The sequence below is a fragment of the Sinocyclocheilus anshuiensis genome, unplaced genomic scaffold (genome assembly GCF_001515605.1).
Source record: "Sinocyclocheilus anshuiensis isolate Anshui unplaced genomic scaffold, SAMN03320099.WGS_v1.1 scaffold1903, whole genome shotgun sequence".
Classification (NCBI taxonomy): Eukaryota; Metazoa; Chordata; class Actinopteri; order Cypriniformes; family Cyprinidae; genus Sinocyclocheilus; species Sinocyclocheilus anshuiensis.
In genome coordinates, this window is record NW_015552681.1 from 294,649 (window position 1) to 315,812 (window position 21,164).

Here is a 21,164-nt window from a genome sequence, read left to right on the forward strand (position 1 = left end):
AGTGAATCAGGGTCCAAGAAACACAGTTTGGTTTTTGATGTGCTCGCTCATTTTTTAAATTTATTTTAGTTTTTAACAACAACGAAAAACGTTGGCTACATAGTGTAACTGTGTTACACACACACACATATAAACACACACAATTAGTCGCTTACATAGTTTTGTTGAGCAGCGACAAAAAGGGCTGGCTGGATTCTCTGAGACACTTCAGAGGGCCATTTAAGTCTGAGAGGCGCACGACCGTCAGCTTGTCTCGCGCAGCACACTTTTTTTCAGTAGTACACGCTCTCTTCTAGTGTGCGTCACATCGTTGCGTCTCCTGTCAGCCGCAGTTGCGCTGAAGCCATATACTCCAGTTTACTGAAATAAAGGTCTACCCGAGTCTCAAAAGAGGATTCAAGAACAAGGATAATATTTGAACCATAATGCCAAAACTGGTTAAAATGGTTTCAACTGGGGATTCAAAAGACGTGTCAAAGTCATCACAGAGCAATGGACATCACACATCACAAATATTTCACTCCTCAACAACCCTCGTATGTTTCATGTTGTCGGCGTCTTCGGTGGCAGTTTGTCTGTTTATGAACGTCAAAACATCTCATCTTGAGCGTAAAATTGAGCTTCTGGAGATGGAGCGACTGTCTGTGATTCAACCTGCGCACGCGACACTGGATGCGAACGCGACTCTTCGGGATGCGATAGAGAAACTTGTGCAAGAGGTGAGGCGACTCTATTTTCAACATTTATTTGCTGCTTTTATAAGCATTAATACAAAAAAAAAGTCAATTATTTGGCTTTCAGTTTGTTTTTGATTTTATATAAACTGTATGATGTTCTAATATTTTAATTTTGTAAAGTATGAAATGAAATTTGAGAATGGCTGTTCATACCGTACAGTAAAAATTATGAAGGAATTTTCTGTATTGAGTTTTCAATGGTGTTTCCCCAGAATTTTGAATTACGCATTGCATTGTACTGTTTTAGGATTAAACGAAACATCCTTAAACATAACGAAAAATATCCTGGTAATTTTCAGTTATCAATGTATATATGTATATCATATAAATATTTGTTTTCTCAGAGACTCCGAGAGGGAGTGTCGAAAATTCGCACAGCTCGAGAAGCAGCGCAAGAGTGCTCGTGTCCTCCAGGTTTGTTCCTCTGCATGAGTCTGGGATGTTTTACCTTCTTTTCCCTCCTAAAACGATCAACTGAGGCATATTTACTCATTTTTATCTCAAAATCTGAACTATGCCTTAAATTGGGTCAATATAAATGATGCAGCAGGTGATTTGCCATGTGATGTTGATAAGAACGCTCAGCTCAATAGGGACTTGTCTTGTGAACTGTGTGCAGTTGTACTTTATCCCACTAAAGCATTTTGTGTATATTTTTATATTTGATGGGGATTTTGAAAGACTTTTTTCAATTAAGCTCTCGGAAGGATGGAATTAATCACTGTTGCATCTCATCATTGCAGTCTGCACTGTCTTTCAAACTTAAGTTTAATGCCAACGTTATAACCTGAAGTATGAATTTAATTCCAGATGAAGAAAATCAAGTTGAAACTCTGAAAACTCATAAAAATCGATACGAAACGACAGAAATTATTGTGAAAAGTTAAATGGATGGACACAGAGATGTTGTAATGATGAAAACAATTTTGTACAGCCTGGATAAGTGTCAGTGTTCGACATGTCAGTGTGACCACATGCAGAACCACAGCTTATATACTTCATGCTGAATTAAATAACTCACATGTGGAAGTTATAAAGATGAGAGTGGAGCTCCTCTGTCCGCTGAGGCTGGTGGATGCCACAGATTTATTGTGTAAGCTCAGCTACGAGACATTAAAATTCATTGCCAGCTATCGGTGCAAAGTAGGGGATACAGAGGATACTTAACCTTGCATGAATTTGTTGCTCTGTTCTTATATTTTAGTCCTTGGAAATTTGGCTGTTGCCTGAGAGAAAATGACAGGTTTACTCCAGCACTGTTTAAGAGACGTACCCTCTCAGGGCATAGTGGAATTATGCATGGCGAAATTTACTAGCCTATGAAGATTTCATGGTAGCGGTGCCTACCAAAAGAGGGCCTCCCATATACCCTCTGATGTTGTTGCTAAAATGTGGGTATAATTTAACTTGTAGCCCTGTCCCATAGGACACTACAGTTTAAATTAAACTCAACTCAATTCTAAAGCTCTTTTATCTTTTTACTCTGTATTTTTTTTTTCAAGGATTTATTTCATATATATAACCTTATCATGCACATTGTTCCTTTCCATGTTTAAAATTTTGCTATGAGCAAAGAGCATATTAGAAATTCGGTTTGTAGAGTTTTGCTTCTCATATCATCATTCTGAGGTATTGTAGCTAGAAATGAAATCCAGTCTTTTTCATCCCCGATATTGAAAAATCAAAGAGGATAAAAGAATAGAAGAAAGAACAGGAAAGACATAAAAAGTCATCTTGTAAGAACAGTGAACCTTGATAACTTTAAAACAACATATTCTAAGAGATCTGTTTATGGCAGACATTTCGAAGAAACATGAGATGTATTTAAGGTAAATCTGTTTTACTGTATTTGTCAGCTTTATTTTCAGATTGTTGCTAATCAGTTTGTCTTTGGAGGAACCATTACTCTGTGATGAGTTTTGTGTAGCTCGCATTAACAATCATCAGATACTTGATACTTGTCTGTGATGTTCTTTTTACCGGTGCTTGGTAAGGCAACCATCAGTATTAAACACAAGAGATGTTTTATTACTTTTCTGAGCAATCAAAAGTATGATTTACACCTGGAAAATTATATAACAGGCAAACAATCGCATATACTTACATTTAATGAGCCTCGAAGTAATACTGATCACATTAACAGTGAGCTTTATGATATTTTTTGTGATCTTTAACAGTTACTATTTGATCATTTATATTTAAAAATTCACTGTTTACATCAAAATAGTAAATAGTCAGTGCTATTTAAGTAAAATTCAGCCCTTTTTATGATGCTCATGAGAGCTTTTTATTGGCAGTCTCACAAATTATTTGGTGACGCTTGTTAAGGGTATCTATAATTTATAGGCTGGCGGCTAGTATAATATGGACATTTAAGCATGTTATTTACTGTGATATAATGTTATTCTGCTCCAAATATATTTTTTTTAGTTGAATGGTATTTGTTAATTGTAATAAAAGGTAAGAGGCTTGTAAACAAAACATACGTTGACTTTATTTTAAAGAATATAATTGAAGTTTGTTGGAAGTAAGAATTGTTTCTTAGTTCTTTAACATAAATAGACCTTTTATTTTCCTCACTTATGTTGCACTTCCTGTCTCCAATTAAAGGCTCAGGTGCTTTTGGTGAATCGGACTGTTTTCTTGAGCTGAATGGTAAACCTGAGTCATCCGTCTGTGCAATTTGCTGTTCCTTCCTTTGCTTTTAATGGGCTTCTTTTCAAGGCAGACATCAGAAAACACACTTGAACCACAGACACAAAAGGACTAAGACCTGCGGACCATGAACTAATGAGCTCAACAAAGCAATTAATTGACTCAGGCCTCGGCAAAGCTGAAGCCACTCAGACTTTGGCTTCCTCTGAACCTGAAATGACGACACACTGGTCACTTAGTGCTCAAAATGAACGAGATACTGAAACAATTAGCCGCTCAGACACTTCCCTATGACATTGTAGCTACGAGTCTTAGCAGAAATACATTTAAACAACTTTCATAATTCACAAATATGTTCATAATCAATGTTTGAACAAGCATACCATTAATAATGGGGTTTTCAAAGCAGTAGCATATAAGAACCGTTTCCCAAGAGAACAATTGATCGAACAGTTCTTTAAAGATTTTTTTTTTTAATCATTAAAAAGTCAACCTTTTGTGAAATGGAAAGGTTCCACGGATGTTAAAGGTTCTCCTTGGAACCATAGATGCCAATAAAAAAATATATTTTCAAGAGTGTATGTAATAAAATGCAAGTTTTGAGCCCCTTCTATATGAGTTTGAGTTTCAAAACCCTCCTCTTTTGGTTGCACATTAATCTCTTTGATCAACATGCTGAAAACAGCTGACATTCATCTCTTTTGGATTTTCTTGTGAGCATTTGAGAACTTGTCATAATCATTATTACTGTCTTTTTTTTGTTGTATTGTCTTGTCAAGGATGTAAAATATTACCAAATCGTCATTTCAAAGTGCCCAACTCTACATATTGCAATACAGCAAGAATCCCAACCACATCACCAGAATACAGATGTTTGCATTCATTGTGATTCTCTATTGATAGATACCACATTCATAACAGAGTCCAATAATACAGCTGCGTTTGTTTCACAAGTGAGCCTGCAGCTATTACTAGCCAGTGCTCAGAAAACCTCTGTTATTGCCACTATACGGACAAACGCATTATTTGAAAACCAAAATCTGAGCATGACTGTGAAAAGCTAGGAAAAATCCAAATGTTTCACATAACTGTGTGACCCCATACCCGAGCCTCAGGGCAATGTAGATCCCAAGCCGTCATAGATCCGAACACCTTGTGTCCTCTTTCAGGTTGGGAGGTTGTTCTGGAAACAGTGCGACGTTCTTGGATAAACGTGCCTCTTTAAGAATGTAATCTGCCCTTGTTTTATTGGCCTACCCATTGAGAAGGCTGTAAGCTTTAATGCTTCCTCCAAGAGCTGTCTAGGGCTCTAAGGGTTTCGCTGTGGGTGACATGGAGGGGTACAGATTATCTGTTGGCCTCTGTGTTGGTCTTGAACATTTTCATGTCTGATCTATGTTAAGCTTTCCCCTCTGTGCATAAGTGTAGTCATATGCTATACTTTCATTTTGATTTAAGTAGGCATGAAGCGGGGTAACGTGAAAATGTAGCCCTTTCTTTGCACACTGGGTGCTTACGTGTTTCACCACACCGTGTTAGAAGGTTTTTTACTTTGCTGAGAAAAAGCGGATCTCTCAAAACCTGCAGCCGAGGAAATGCACTGGAAAATGAATAAATATTTTTCTCCAGAAATGACTGGCCAACTTTAGCGATTGAATCACCAGCACACATATTGTGTTGCTTTCTCAAGGCGACTCGAAAAATAATATTGCAGATATTTTTTTAAAGAATAGTTTAACCTAAAATGAAAATTCTGTCATAATTTACTTACTCTCATGCGTTTCCGAAAACATTTTTATGTGGAACATAAAAAAATATATTTTAAGAAACGTCTTTTTTTTCAGCCATACAATGGAAGTCAATGGTAACCATTCAAAATATATTTTTTAATGTTCCACAGAAGAAAGAATGTCATACAGGTTTGAAACGACATAATTTTCATTTTTGGGTGAACTATCCTTTAAGTGCAGCGTGCGAGCACATATGTGGCACAAACTTTTCTTATTACTTTCAATAGACATGAATCTGTAGCTGCATGGCTTTGCGAAATAGGCGGTCAGAATGTATCTCCATGAGGATCTAGCTAAATAAATACAAAATAAAGGCAATAGCGGTATGGGTTCTGTACTCTCGACTTATTAAAAGCATCTGTCTGTAGTGTGTGGGAGGGCATTCTGGCATACTCTCAACATCACTGTAAAAACTCCCTCCCTGTTTGGCTGCAACATTTCCCAATTTCATTTGAATGAAATGTGAGGCCATGTACCCGCTGAAAATAGAGAGGAGATATGGAAGCAATTATGGTATGTTAGGTCTGATTATCAGAAAAAATAGGTGATTTGTTGATCATATGTTAGACTCGCACTTTTTCTCTCCCTCTCATCTCACACCTCACAACCCCTGAATTTATACATTTGGAGAACATTTATACCTTCTTGCTCAATCCTAGATGATTTTAAAGATCTCCAATTACAGTAAAATAAAACCAGGGTTCTTTTGTAACTATTTGATAACTGCACTGAAAACACATTCTTCGTTTTTCATCTTTGTCAGAAGTAATCAACGTTATCTTTTCTCTTTAATCTCAAATATGATGTCAATTTATAAACCATAAGAGCATTGTTGACCTCTTTTTTAGTGGTTAAAAGTTGTTCTTACACATCAGATCTTGGCTTAGCTTTTTGTTTGTTTCGGTCTGCATGCACAGAAAAGTTGGCAGGGATGTTTCTGTTTTAATTTGTTTCCTAATTTGTGTTAAAATGCTCATTAAGCACTTGCGGTTGACAGAACAGGGCAATTCTCAGACTATCTGAAATACAAGTAAGCCATTAATTGAGTGTTCTCATAACAGCTTACTGGAACCTGTCATTGTTCATTTATTTTCATGTCGGTCCAAATTTGTATCATAAAAATCATTCTTGAACAAATGACTCATTTGAGCTGGGTCTGTAAATAAATAGTCAAGTTACTCATTTCAATTACATTGAAACACTGCCATGTATATGTTACAACATTAACAAAAAAGAAAATGTCTTTAATATGTAAGAAAAATGGACAGTGAAATGTAGCTAAATGAATCAGAATCAAATTGAATCAAGAGCTTGTGAATCAGAATCAAAGTAGGAAATTTGAGAGACACAGAGAATACACCTTTGATTAATCTAGTCTCTCCACTGAGCCATTCATTATAATCTCATTCACATATCCATTTCCTTCCAGTCATTCCTGCTCTTTCAATGGGGTCTCGTCTGTTTGCATGATTATGTGTATTGAAGGAGCCTGATCCTTGTCCTTGCGTTGTCAGGCCTAATCTTAATTGCAAATCTCTCAAATGCCTCCAGCAAGCCAGAAAATTGAGTTTCTCTCTCTGTTGTATCCCCCATCTGTGTGGCAGCATGCCACGTCTTTTCACATTTTAAACTTTGGTAACACTTTACTTGAAGGGGTGTGCATAAGACTGACATGGCACCTTAATAATCATGACATGACACATATGTCAGTCTTATGCACACCCCTTCAAGTAAAGTGTAACCTAAACTTCTCCCCTAACTGTACTTTTGGGTTGCATGGTTCATGGCAGAACCTTGGAGCTGTGCAAGGCTTGGAGCCGTGTTTCCTAGACTGAGATTTTGAACAGGGTTGCACTTTTTTTCGGTGCCATAGGGAGATCTTGCCATTTTCCTGCAACATTTTTTACTGTCAAGCTGGGAGGTTTGTTTTGCATCGTTTTCACCTGGGACTTTTCTGGAAACTGGTCTTGAGTGATTAAAAAAAGAAAAAAGTATTCCTAACCGCTTTCAGATCGGACTATTTAGGCTAGATTTTGCTTAACTTAATGTCAAACCATCGAAAGACCGTAACGGTTCCTCATCATTCCCAGTCTGGTAGTAACTCAAACTAGATCTTTATCAGAATGTCGGAATGTCAGTTTACGGTTATTTACTGTAAATTATTAGATGACTGTTGATTTTTCCTTCCAAAATCTGCACATTTAATAACAACAGCAATACCATGGCTGCTTTTGAATGAAAAAGGTTGAGAAACGCTGCTGAAGTGGATCTTCAGTGACATGCACAACTTCTTAAAGGGGTCATATGATGCGATTTCAATTTTTCCTTTCTCTTTGAAGTGTTACAAGCTCTTGGTGCATAAAGAAGATCTGTAAAGTTGCAAAGACTAAAGTCTCAAATCCAAAGAGATATTCTTTATAAAAATTAAAAGTCAACAATGCCTACCTAAAACGGCTCGTTCTAACACGCCCCCACATGTCCACGTCACGATGTGGGAAGATTTGCATAACGCCGCCCAAATGTTCACGCCCGTGGACCTCCAGTGACTCGTCATGCTCTCTCAGTTCTGTGGACTGCTGTCCTCATTCATTCTGGGATGTCTGATGAACAAACCTCAAGTGGATTGGCCTTTGAGCAGCTGCATTCAGTTATCTAAAGAGAAAGAATTCAAATACGTGTGAAGACTATTTTACAGACTGAGTCAGAGTTGCGTGCAGTTGGATTCGGGATGATTGTAATGTTTTGATTGGCTGAGAGATAAGATGCCTTCCTCCTTCAACCAGACTCTATTGAAGAGCAATTCAACAGATGTCATTTATATTTGTTTGTACATTCCTTCACCAGAGGAAGAACACAGTCCACATTTTATAAGTGTACTGTCCTGACCTGTTGAAATTTAGGATAAATTCTCCCAAGATAGACAGACTCATGTTGGGAAAGTTTTTCCTGCATTTTCTATTAAGCGTGTACAGCTTGTTTATATGTGTGTTTTGGCGCACATACGCGGAGACGCAGACAGAAACTTGTTGTCAGCGCTGCCCCACGAATTTATCAATAAAATAGTTTCACAGCTGAAAAGCTACATGACATTTCTCAGTAGCGAGGTTCTTGAAGCAGTTCAACTTAAAGATTCGCTATTAGTAGACGCTGCTGCTGAATACTGCTGAGAGACGCACCGACGCAGGTATTCACATGCACTTAATCTCTCTCTCCCTCTTTCGCTCTCTCTCTCTAATAACTGCGTTAGACTGCATTAAATACTGCTTTAGCCTGCATATCAATGGCTCAAGCCTCTGTTATTAGCTCTAAAAAGACATTTTGGAATTTGCAACGGAACGTTTGGGATGAGGTGTGTAAAAAATTAGCTAGTTCAAAAGCTAGTTCAAAACACACGATATTTCATTTGAAGCATGTCAAATGTCTTGAAACAGATCATCTGAACAATTGATGTGTGATTGTGACTCCAGGCCGTTAAAATTATTAGAGAAATAATGCACTCCCGAAGTGGTTATGTGGCCACGACGCCGTGCCTATTAATGGAATGGTCTTTCTCAGTTCTCAAACAAATTAAGAGCTACATTCAATTTTTATTGACTAAACGCAAGCGCTTATTGCGATAGAAAACACTGTAACGGTTTCACTGATTAAGAAATATTTTTGTTTGCTTGGGTGGTGGTAATATTAGGCCTATTATAATAGGGAAGGGGGGCCCAAAAATTTGTTTTGCCTATGTCACGAAAAGAGGTAAATCCGGCCCTGAGTCTGAGTGAATGTCAAGTCCTCCAGCACTTGGTGGGGGGTTATATACTGAACATCTGGCAACCTTCTGATGATCTAAGTCTGACTTTGTCCGCTGCTAGCGAGCTTCAGCTGTGCCAAATAAATGTTATCCTGCTTTGGACAACAAGTGTTGATTACACAGTTGTAAAGTAGATTTTAAATATTCTATTAGACAAATAATGTGTTTAAGTGTTAATAAATTGTACTGTGGCATTTCAAGATAAATGAATAAAATAAATGAATTAAGTATACACTTAAATATTTTCAATATTTTTAATGTTTTTGAAAGAATTCTCATGCTCACCAAGGCTGCATTTATTTGATCAAAAATTCAGTAAATACAGTAATATTGCGACATATTATTACAATTTAAAATAACTGTTTTCTATTTGACTATTTTAAAATGTAATTTATTCCTGTGATGGCAAAGCTGAATTTTCAGCAGCCATTACTCCAGTCTTCAGTGTCACATGATCCTTCAGAAATCATTCTAATATGCTAATATTCGGTACTCAAGAAACATTTCTTAAGAGTTGTGCTGCTGAATATGTTTTTGGAAACCATAATACATTTATTTTTCAGGATTCTTTGATGAATAGAACGTTCAAAAGAGCATAATTTATTTGAAATATAACTTTTTGGAACATTATAATTTTTTTTTTGTTTTTATAATTTTTTATCACTTTTGATCAATTTAATGCATCCTTGCTGAATAAAACTACTAATGTTACTGACCCCAATATTTTTTGAACGATTGGCGGTTTATATTTATTTGGATATATTTACAGGGTCAACAGTTTTACTGTATATTTTGACATTACAAGCATTGTACATCTAGACTTCAATTCCTTTTTATTTCCATATTTTTGTCATCATTAAATGCATATTTGCAAGGCAAGGAGAAATTTGAAACACTGGGTCCTGATTTTGTTTAAAGATTCACATGCAGAAAGTCTTTGTTAAATTTGCGTCTTCACTTAAATGCAGGTATAATGCAGTGTTGTGTGCATGTTTGTGTTTTTGTGTCTATATAGACATATTAGTGACTCACATCACAGACTGTCTGCATCCCTCTCATCCTTCACTGAGAAAAACTAACTTCCGGATGTCCCCCTAGCGTTTATGTCCTGGTGAGAGTGTGTCAGTGTGAGTTAGAGAACAGAGGTGGGTCTGTTTCTCCCACCTAAATAGAAAATGTAAGTGCTCGTCATTGTTTTACTCTGTTTGTTTATGTTACTCTATAGTGGAACAAGACAGATTACGAAAAACCGAGAAATGAGCCGGAATACGAAATACCACCTCACTTTTTCCACTTTTTCACAAATTGCTTTTGTGCTTTTAAGTCTGGTTTACAGAGAACATCCTGTGCTTGAGAAGTAATTGAAGTGTTAGGATGGATTAGAGGTTTGCCTAAACAATGTGAGTCTGGTTTTGTGTTATGGCCTGGAATGAGCACTTTAAGTGAGTGGAGGAAATCAATAGATTAAGCATAACAATGTGAAGGAACTAACGTTTACTACGCTGTGTTAAACCAGGATAGGGACTGTTATCTACGACTCCCCTGTCAGCTTGGACACAGTCCACACAAAGTCAACTAAAGGTCAGACAACAAACAACAAAATGTGATGTCATCCAAACATGTACAGGTGCATCTCAATAAATTAGAATGTCGTGGAAAAGTTCATTTATTTCAGTAATTCAACTCAAATTGTGAAACTTGTGTATTAAATAAAGTCAATGCACACAGACTGAAGTAGTTTAAAGGCTTTTCCACGACATTCTAATTTATTGAGATGCACCTGTATCAGTGGGATGCAATTTTATTTTATTTTATTTTATTTAATTAATATTTGATATAAAAATTAAAATATTTGATATAACAAATATTTTAACAATTTTAAGTTTTACAACCTAAAAAGATAAAGATGTAATAAATATATGTCAAAAAGAAATTACTGTTGGTTAAAGAATGTTTTAAAAAAATACTGAGTGTAAAAAAGCCAACCTTTTATCAGTGTGTAAATTGATATTACAGATAGCCTATATAAATTGTCTGCTGCGTTTGTTTGCTCACCAGGTACAGATATCATGGTGCTTCTTGACAGGTCAGAGTAAAATGGTTATGAATACACAGTGTTGTTTTTTTTCTTTATGTGTGACCTGGTTTCATTGACCTCTGAGTTATGACATCAATTCTTGCCATTCACTCAATAGCACATCTGCTCCTGTCAGCACACACACAATCACACATTACACACCAGACAATTCACAGTTAATCCACTTCCCAGGGAATGATTCCTGCTGAACCTAATACAGCACATCTGTCCCAGTTTGGCTCCGCTTTCTATTAATACTCATCCAAGACCGGGAGCATTTAATTTAGCCATCTGCAGAAGTGATTATAGTAATTCCTGTGAATCTTCAATGAGTTTACTGAGCCTTGTTTTATATCACTACTGTGGACTCTAAAGTTCAGTTAACCGTGTCTGATCTGCATCAGTTATATCATGGAACTCTAAAGTTCATTGAATTAAACAGTTGTAAAATTAGGCAATATCACATGAGAAAGAGTGCTGTTGTACTTAATATCAGCATGACTGTAATTTGGCTGTAAGATGTGAAATGTTCAGCACAACCATGGGTTCTGAAGCTGCTTAACAATAAGTTAAAAGCAGTGCCGATCCGGTGGAGTGGGGTATGAGTGGTTATGAACGAATGAATGAAACATATTTGTCCGTGTTCCACTCTGTCTCGAATCGCGCTTGCGGAAGGCGCTTGAGAAACAGTGTCTCTTCCGCGGCTCGGTATGCTTTCAACTCTTTTTTTTTTTTTGTTTCGAGCAAGACTGTATGACATTCACATTACATGATTTGACTGATTTTTACGTAGAAAGGGTGACAGCGCACCGCATTAAAAGAAAGGATCATTCATGTTTTCATAACCGCTGGCCAAATTCAAAAACTAAACTAAAATCATCTTTGAGAGAAAGGGGGCCCCCTGGTGTTTCGGGGGCCCTACGCAGCTTGTGTATTTTGCGTATAGGGAGGATCGGCTCCGAAGTTGAAAGTTATGTTCAAATGTACAGACTTTTTCATTATTATGATTTCATTCTGCTTTCTAAAGCCTGTTGGAAATCATGAGATTGGTTGTAATGATTGTAAACAGTTTAGAGTCCTAGTTTTATGTTTTTCTTTATGTTCATTCATCTAACAGTAATGGTGGGTAGAAAAAAAGATGTATAAATAATATTTTATTGTAGCTTTTTATTTCAATTTTTAAATCTATTGTTTATATTTTTTTAAATCATTTTTAAAGCTGAAGTTAAAAAGATAAAGTTCAGCTAAATATTTTGTCCCTCCCACATTAAAACATATTAAATGAAACCGTAATGTCAAATATACATTCATCCATCCATTTTCCAATGTGCTTGTCCTGTGAAAGGTCACAGGGATTTTGGAGCCTATCCCACAGGGGCGTGTCCAGGATTGTATACTTGGGGTGGCAAAAGGGGAGGGTGGACAAGAGCAGAATAAGGGGTGGCACTAGGCTTGCCACCAGGTACGTAACTGTACATTTGCTGAGGGATATGCAAGATAAGTGTTGTTGTCACACTTCTCGGGAGGCAAGGAGCGAGGAACGAGGAAACACGGAGATAACTTCAATTTACAGTCTTTAATGATCACATGGGGAACGTAGGAGACACAGGAACACATGGAATGACGTTCGAGGACCGACAAACACTAACTGAAAGAACTGGGGCTTTTAAACACTGGGTGATTGGGAAAACACAGGTGCAAGGAATGACTAATTAAAGGGAACACAGCACACCTGGGGAGGGAAAACACAACACAAAGAGTCCAGGGGCGTGACATTACTCCCCCCTCCCGGAAGGTGCGTCCTCGCACCATAGAAACATCCCCTCTTCGTTCTGGCACTTATGTCCCGCCATAGTCAGCTCACTCTCAGCCATGATGCAGGGGGCGGAGCTCCTCTCCGCGCTCAGACTGTCCATGGCTTGCTCCGTCGTAGTGGGCACTGTCGCCGGCTCTCGCACCTGGTCTGACGGCTTGGGCTCAACTTCCGAGGCGATCCTCTGCACAGTCGCTTGGCTTCGCTCTGGTTCGCGGAAATGGCTCTCCGTCATCGGTGGGCTCAGGCTGATGCTCCGTACCGCGGGGAGACGGTGGGCTGGGCTCTGGGTCCGAAGTGGCTCCGGCGAGATCCTCCACGGGGCCGATGGTGAGTGGCGACCCGTTTCTCGCCAGAGTCCACTCCACAAAGGCGGCAAATTCCTCCCGAGGACCATCTTCGGACGACCGCGCTCTGCACTCGGCGTTCAGACTTGCCTCATAGAAGATAGCTGGTGACGTTAGCGACCATCAGGAACAGTCTGGTATGGTCCTCGAGAGTCCTGCCCTCCTGCTCCAGCAGGAGAAGGAGGAATTCGGGGCGCGTGAAGGGATCCATGGGGTAAACACAACGGAAAGAAACCATGGGGACACAACGGAAAGAAAAACACTGAGAAAAAACGGAGGGGAAAACACAGATGTTACTGTTTTGGTCGGTCCTTCTGTTACACTTCTCAGGAGGCAAGGAGCGAGGAACGAGGAAACACGGAGATAACTTCAATTCACAGTCTTTAATGATCACATGGGGAACGTAGGAGACACAGGAACACATTGAATGACGTTCGAGGACCGACGAACACTAACTGAAAGAACTGGGGCTTTTAAACACTGGGTGATTGGGAAAACACAGGTGCAAGGAATGACTAATTAAAGGGAACACAGCACACCTGGGGAGGGAAAACACAACACAAAGAGTCCAGGGGCATGACAGTTGTCACTTTCCTTTACTCTATTCCCTAACACCATCACAGAAAACTTTCTGCAAGTCAATAAGGGATGAAAAACGTGACAAAGATGTGACACCCCCTTTAACTCCTGTTGACCATATACTGCTCACATTTGAGTTAAGCAGTTTTGGAGGGATTTATGTTATTTTTATTTATTTATTTTTAATTTGTCAAAAAATATGCATATTTTTACATAAATATTTACATAAAATTGGAACAGTAAATGTAAAACTTCACTTTTTTTAATTCATGTAGATAATTAAGTGGAAGATTTCTGCCGCCTGGTTGAAAACAAACACTTATAAAATGAAAATGACATGATATTACCACTATGACCAGTAGATGGCTGCAGAGGAGCACTCATTGGTTCATTTGCCATTTCCAATAGTTATTTTACTTTTTGTTAGTTTTGCTTTTGGATTCATATTTAGACATTAGAAAATCACTATGACTTTTAAAAAAATCACTTTTTGTCAAAATTCAGTGCTGTTTTGTACTGAAGTATGAAGAATTTTCATTTGCATGCATGAATCACACAAATGACCTATTCTGAATTCAAAACAGCGATTTTCGGCGAAATGTGACTAGTTGAGCTGTCCTCAGTTTAATGCTTTTTTTGTTTGTTTGTCTGTCTTTTGACTTTTTCTGTTCTGCAACCCAGAACGTTTCCCTCCTCTATTCATTTTGTTTAGGATATGGCTGTCTGTGACAATGTCGAAGGGTGAACTCATTTAAAATGCTAAACAAATGTTAAACAAACAAACAAAAAAAACCTTCTTTCTCCTTTGTTTATTTTTAACCAATAAACTTGATTATTTATTTTATTAAAGGAGATTTCCACTGAATAATTGCAGAAAATTGTAAGACCGTAAGAGCCCTTGAGCAGATCTAATAAGGAAAGAAAAAATGAATAAATGTGTCTTGTTATTTTCTTTTCTTTAGGTGTGCATTAAACGATTTGCCAAGGTTATCAGCATTAAAAAGTTAAATCTGTCAGTGTTGCTTTTTGCAGCACAAATTTTGTTTGGAAGGATGAAAATAAAAGTAGCCTACATTTTCATCAGTTATTTTATCAGTCATTAAATCGGTTACAGATAGAAGCACTGTAAGATTACATTTATTTGAATGCATTTGTAAGAGCGCGATTGCGTGTGAATTAGTTCTACATGTCTGTGCAACGTCTGTCTACTAATAGTGAAGCTGTGGGTTTTAATTACTTAAAAACACAAAGACATTTTTGCTATAACTTTTCTGTTTTTAAGCAACTTTATTGAAAAATCACAGGACAGCGTTGACAATAATAAGTTTTTGTTTCTGTGTGTGCGTGATTTGTATGTTCTCCGACTTTCAAAACAATCCTTGCTTTAGTCAAAATCACGCTGCTCCTCTCCTCACTCCGCTCTCACTGCACTCAGATCCCTTTACTCTGCTTTGGGGTGGCAAAGCTAATTTTTATGGTGTCAGTTGCCACCCAATGCCACCCTTGTGGACACGCCCCTGCTATCCCAGTGTGTCGGGCTACAGGCAATGTAAAATGTTTCATTTAAAATTATTCATTTAAGCATCATTAAGACAAAGCATCATAAGAAAAGTATGTAAATACACCGGTTCATATGTAAGAGATTTTAAGTATATGTCATAAATGTTTGTGTTTGCTCGGTGCATGAGAACCGAGCAAAGCCCCATAAGCATGTCTCTGCTGTGTGTGTTGATATTGCTTGTTTGTAAGAGGCTGTTAGGATGACCCGCTTCTGTAAAAGGCTTGAAGACTTGTATTTACCATGAATCTAAACAGATACATAGCACCCAGCTTTCGCAGAGACTCAAAAATCATGGGCAGTGCAGGTGTAAAGCAGTAGCAAAGCTCTTCTGATGAAATATAGTCCAGACTTTAGACCTGTGTTTCTCATTACCATGCATCAAGATTTAAGCTCTCTGGAGTGGCGTCTTCCCTCTCTCGCTTCTAATGGAAAGAGTGTAAGATCTGGGAACAGCAGAGATACAGGAGGAAACTCAGGAGACCGACAGGGCTTCTGGCCTGCATATGTTAATGTCGTTATTCCGTTCAGTTAACGAGGACAGACTGGGAGAACAGGTAGTAAAAGTAAACCCAGTAGAACCAAATCCTTCCTGTGTGTTTAACGTTGGACCCTTAACATTAGGTGCAGCTGGACACGCTCCTTTTGCAGCTCTGGCCCACCTTTGAAGATCAGGTCAGGGATTTTGACACTCAATGATCCATTGTCAGTGTGTTTCTTTTTATAATAGACACCTGCCCTGAACCCCACACAAGATAAACTGGCATCACCTTTAAAATCTTGAGTGTTTTAAAGGCTTCTGTCTTTAAGTTGTAATTCAGCTCAGACTGTGAGCTTTTTAAACTTTCTGAGTCTGCTTCACATTGTTTAAGTTGCTTGACATATTTATAGACTTTAGAGTAAACATTTAAAGGTTGAGAATTTTGACCAGGAAACACTCGAAGTACTCAAAAAAAACCTCAAAGTAGTTTGTGAAATTAGATGTGAACCATGACCTTAAAGTCAACATGATGCAGTAGCCGCTTATTTTACCTCCACAATAGCTATAGTTAAGAGTTCAACAAGATATTCAGTGAGGTAAAAATTTCAGTGAGGATTGAATTTCTGTACAATACCAGCAGGAACATGTATTAAGAAAGTGAAAAGGGTCAATTTTGACTTTACAACATAATTAATGGATATTGATACAGATTTCCTGATTTGATTCTATTCTGATTTACAAACTCTTGATTTGATTTGATTACAGTTTTGATTCAGTTTGATTCAATTCTGATTTATTTGGGCGTATTTCATTTATGTCTATTTGCTGTCATGTGAAACAACTCCCAACTCCATTTCAAATATGTTCTTTTGAAATTTCTGTTCATCAAAGAATCCTGAAAAAAAATAAAATAAATAAAAAAAAATAAAATCACCATGGTTACCACAAAAATATGAACCGTTTTCAACATTGATAATCAGAAGAAATGTTTTTGAGCACCAAATCAGCATATTAGAATTATTTTTGAAAGATCATGTGAAACTGAAGACTGGAGTAATGGCTGCAAGAATAAATACAATTTTAGAATATATTAAAAACCGAAAATAGTTACTTTTGAGCAAAATAATGACACTACTGTATTTTAAAGCTGTTTGACAGCAAAATCTGAACTGTCTCCATAGTTGAGTTTCCATAATTGATTCTGTTGTTTTCTTGTTTATCTCTGTGAAGATGCTTTGGCACAGTCTATATTTAATAAAGTGTTATAGAAATAAAGAAGACTTGGCTTATTTTAAATTGTAATAATATTTCACAGCATTACTGTTTTACTGCAAATAACTTCAGCTTTGGTGAGCATAAGAGATTTCGGTAACACTTAACAATAAGGTTCCCAGTCGCGTAGCTACGGATGGGCCTGGGCCCACCCAACTGTCAGTCAGGCCCACCCAGTCAGTTGCTTCACAAGGTAGCCTAATCATTGTGAATTCTGTTGCAATAATACTTGACCTATAAAAAATAAATTTCAAATTTAAGTTGTTTCTTCATTCTTGTTTGCCATTTAATGATGAAGATAAGTTTGCAAACAGCCCCTTGCCGCTTAGCTACAGCAGAGATCGCTGGATGCCATTATACATGCCTTTGTCCATATTAGGGTTTTCCTGGCACGTCACCTTACTTCTATGAGTCCGTTTTGTGCTTTCTGCGCGAGAGAGCGCCCTCTGGTTTCGAGTATGAATAAAACATCCCCCGCGTATTCTAAGCTCAAGCAGCTAAACAGCTTTGCTCATGCTAACATTAATTCACCTATTTCTCCATCACCAGCAGCACTCCATTCTCCAGCGTCTACCTCCCCTACACGCCAGTGTACAGGTACATGATTCTACATTTTTCTACTATGTAGTTGCCTAGTCACTGTTGTTTATTTAGTTTTTGTGGCCGCTGAGCCAGACTATGACCAAGCATGGTTACATACTGTCCACCACTGTACTACTAGCTACTGTCCTGCTGATTTGATGCTGTCCGTCTGTCAGATGCGCGCGCGTGTGGTGTGGCCGCCGTGCTCATGCTGTTCTTATCGTTATGTTCTTAACACTGCCTATAATGACATACAGGCTTATGCTCTGATTAAACGGTGATGTGTATTCAAGCAGGTGTCTGTTAGTTGTGTTGGCCTATTTTAATAACAGATGTATTTTAGGCTAGGCCCACCCAGTTTTCTGTGGGCCCACCCACATTGTAATTCCTGGCAACGCTTGTGAAGGTTCCATTTGTTAACATTAGTTAAATTGAACCAACAACGAAAAATACTAAACATTTATTATTCTTAGTTATTATTCGTAGTTCGTATTAATTGCAACATTTAGTAATACATTATTAAAATTCTAAGTTTTATCTGTTAATATTAATTAATGGACCTGAGCTAACATGAACTAACAATGAACGGTTGTATTTTTATTAATTAACGTTAACAAAGATGAATAAATACTGTAACAAATGTATTGTTCATTGTTAGTTAATATTATTTAAAGCATTAATTGACCTTAACTAATTAACCTTATTGTAAAGTGTAACCAAGGTGTCTTTCCAAAAACCTTTTATAAAAACCTACCTAAAACTTTTGGACGGTAGTGTATTTAAATTCTAAAATATTTTATTAAAATCAGAGGGAAATGATGGCCGATAAGATTGTTACTCAGGCTTTTAAACCTAATACTTATCATACTGCTACAACTGGTTGTGCTGACTGGTTGATAGGAATGTTTTGTAAAGAACAACAAAGATGTTGACTGCGAACATGTCCTACTTGTGTAAATCATGCTAAGTGAGTTCCCAAGCATCCCAAGATCACTAGCGTCTATAAAAAAACCACCAAACCTTCTCATAGTAACCCTCCATTCACCCTTTCAACACACTGTCTCCTGCAGCTTTTCCTCTTGATACGAAATATATGTACATAATCTAAAGTGATCCTGTGACTTTAAAGTTAAAATAATAATTGTAACACAGTTCGTAGTCACGGGAAGAAGGAGGCGGGAACCGGCGAACATTCAAAGAAAACTTTAATAATAAAATAAACACAAAATAGCGCGACAGCCCCTCGCGGACGACTGTCACGCACAAACAGAACCAAAACATAAAATAAACTCCAGGCCTGGTCCTCTTTCGTCTTTCACTGTCGTCACCCCTCCTTTTTATCCTTCCGGAGCTCCTCCGTGAGACTCGAGACCGGTGAGTGGTGCAGGTGTCGCTCATTATCAATTCCTCCACCGGCCTCGCTCCGTTCCCACGGCTCTCGGCCCCGCCCCACTCGTCACATACCCACGGGAAGAAGGAGGCGGGAACCGGCGAACATTCAAAGAAAACTTTAATAATAAAATAAACACAAAATAGCGCGACAGCCCCTCGCGGACGACTGTCACGCACAAACAGAACCAAAACACAAAATAAACTCCAGGCCTGGTCCTCTCTCGTCTTTCACTGTCGTCACCCCTCCTTTTTATCCTTCCGGAGCTCCTCCGTGAGACTCGAGACCGGTGAGTGGTGCACGTGTCGCTCATTATCAATTACTCCACCGGCCTCGCTCCGTTCCCACGGCTCTCAGCCCCACCCCCACTCGTCACAATAATGAAATGGCATTTATATGCACATAAAAACAGCATACTAACAAAGACTATCTGCCTGATGACCAGCAATCACTGCCTCTAATAGGCAGCTTTATGAAGTGAGAGTCTGCTAAACTTCAAAAACTGAGACTGAAACATGTGTGCGCTTTCACACAGCTGTAACTGCTCTTGAATGTGATGTAAAGGAGGAGTTAGTCACATTTACACAAATGACAGATTATGTACAGGTAGGTGTTACATGAAGTGTGTATCTGACCGTGACTGATTTGTTTTCAGAGCTAATTTAAGTGTCCTGTCTGCAACCATGTTCCATATGCCTCTTCCACCCCAGTTTGCCGTAATTCTTACATCAGCAGTGCTGACACCGGACCACCCGCTGTCAGCGGGGTGGCGTAACCAGACTACTCATCTAAGCCATCACTCACAGGGTGACAATTCTTCTCTTGTACACTCTGTCTTCAAGCCATCGTGCATTTCTGAACTCCGCTTACAGCCGCTTATGCTCTTTAACTGGAATCGAATTCTTTACCCTGAAACCTAAAACAGCGAACACAGGCAAAAGCTCTAGCAGACCACTTTCCATTGATGTTTTTTTTTTTAAATATATGTTGCAACGATTTACGAAACACACAGTGAGTTCCTTTTAAGGAGTGTAATGCAGCAGACTACCAAAACAAACAAAAAAAAACATCTTTCTATTGTATTGTCCTTGTTGACTGCACACAGTATTATAGTGGGCCAGCAGTGCAGTTTGATTCATGATCAAATGACTCTTATGAGCCATCTTCTCCATGAATTATTCAAAAAGACTCGGTAGTTACAAAACGTCAAATTCAGCCATTGTTTGAAACAGTCTGATGAATCTTTTACAAATTAATCTACTGAATATGTCAGATCAGTTACTGAATCAGTAACTGAATCTTCAAGTTATCATGACTTTCAGTTATGGAATATTTTAAAAGTATGTTAGGACTATTTTTGTTTGATAGGAATAGGGATGGGTCGTCCCATAGATATTTGACTATTCAGTTAAGCAACTTTATTTGTTGTTTGTTTGTTTTGCATTAATATCTGTAATGACTGTTTAAAGGAAATGAGTTTAGAAACGCAATTTCTTATTGAGAGTTTTATTGTGCTGACAGGCCAACAGTTATTCGAACTGATGTCTGCCGAAAATTGTATCGGTCGGACATTATGAGATTGATCTTGATTATTTTATTCAGTTTCAGCCCTAGTATGAAATAAAATCCTCATTTAGTTTCTAATACTCATTTATTATTTTTTTTAACCTTACTTAGCTACTCAAGTATTTGTTTGAAGTATTTGTCCATATGTTGTCCCAATTTTCCAAATTTAGTAATTTGAACAAACAATTTTATGTTGAACTATGTTTTGCGAGTTCCTAGCACGTGCTCGTTCACGCGAGTGACAATCACGCAGTGTGAATTATCAAAGACGCGATCTGAGGGGACGCCCGTGAAATATTTGGCATGCTAAATATCTGGAGCTGTCGGCGATTCACAATCACGCTGTGTGAAATGAGTTCTGACTGAAAAACACATCGGCGATGACCTACAGCCAATGAGAGACCAAGATACAGGGCAGCGGGAAGTTCGGGGAGGAGTTATATGAAACGTAGTTTGCGGACCAGTGTTGCCAAATCCGCCGGTTGTTTTTTATGTCAGCAGGTTGAAGCGACCCCAAT

At 38.1% G+C, this 21,164-nt stretch overlaps 1 protein-coding gene across 1 annotated transcript; it reads left to right on the forward strand.

The window, feature by feature from the left end:
- Positions 1-233: 233 nt before the first annotated feature.
- LOC107667600 (collagen alpha-1(XXIII) chain-like) lies at positions 234-17,754 on the forward strand. Its single transcript, XM_016459312.1, has 3 exons — positions 234-719; positions 1,082-1,151; positions 17,661-17,754. Exons 1-3 carry the CDS (start codon positions 426-428, stop codon positions 17,711-17,713), a joined length of 417 nt encoding a protein of 138 aa, XP_016314798.1. The 5' UTR covers positions 234-425; the 3' UTR covers positions 17,714-17,754.
- Positions 17,755-21,164: the final 3,410 nt, after the last annotated feature.

Excerpts from the sequence above, each read along its gene's own strand:
- LOC107667600 (XM_016459312.1), top strand. The coding sequence starts at position 426 with ATGCCAAAACTGGTTAAAATGGTTTCAACTGGGGATTCAAAAGACGTG. Across the intron at positions 720-1,081 it reads TAGAGAAACTTGTGCAAGAG|AGACTCCGAGAGGGAGTGTC; the intron begins GTGAGGCGACTC and ends TTGTTTTCTCAG. Across the intron at positions 1,152-17,660 it reads AGAGTGCTCGTGTCCTCCAG|CACTCCATTCTCCAGCGTCT; the intron begins GTTTGTTCCTCT and ends CATCACCAGCAG.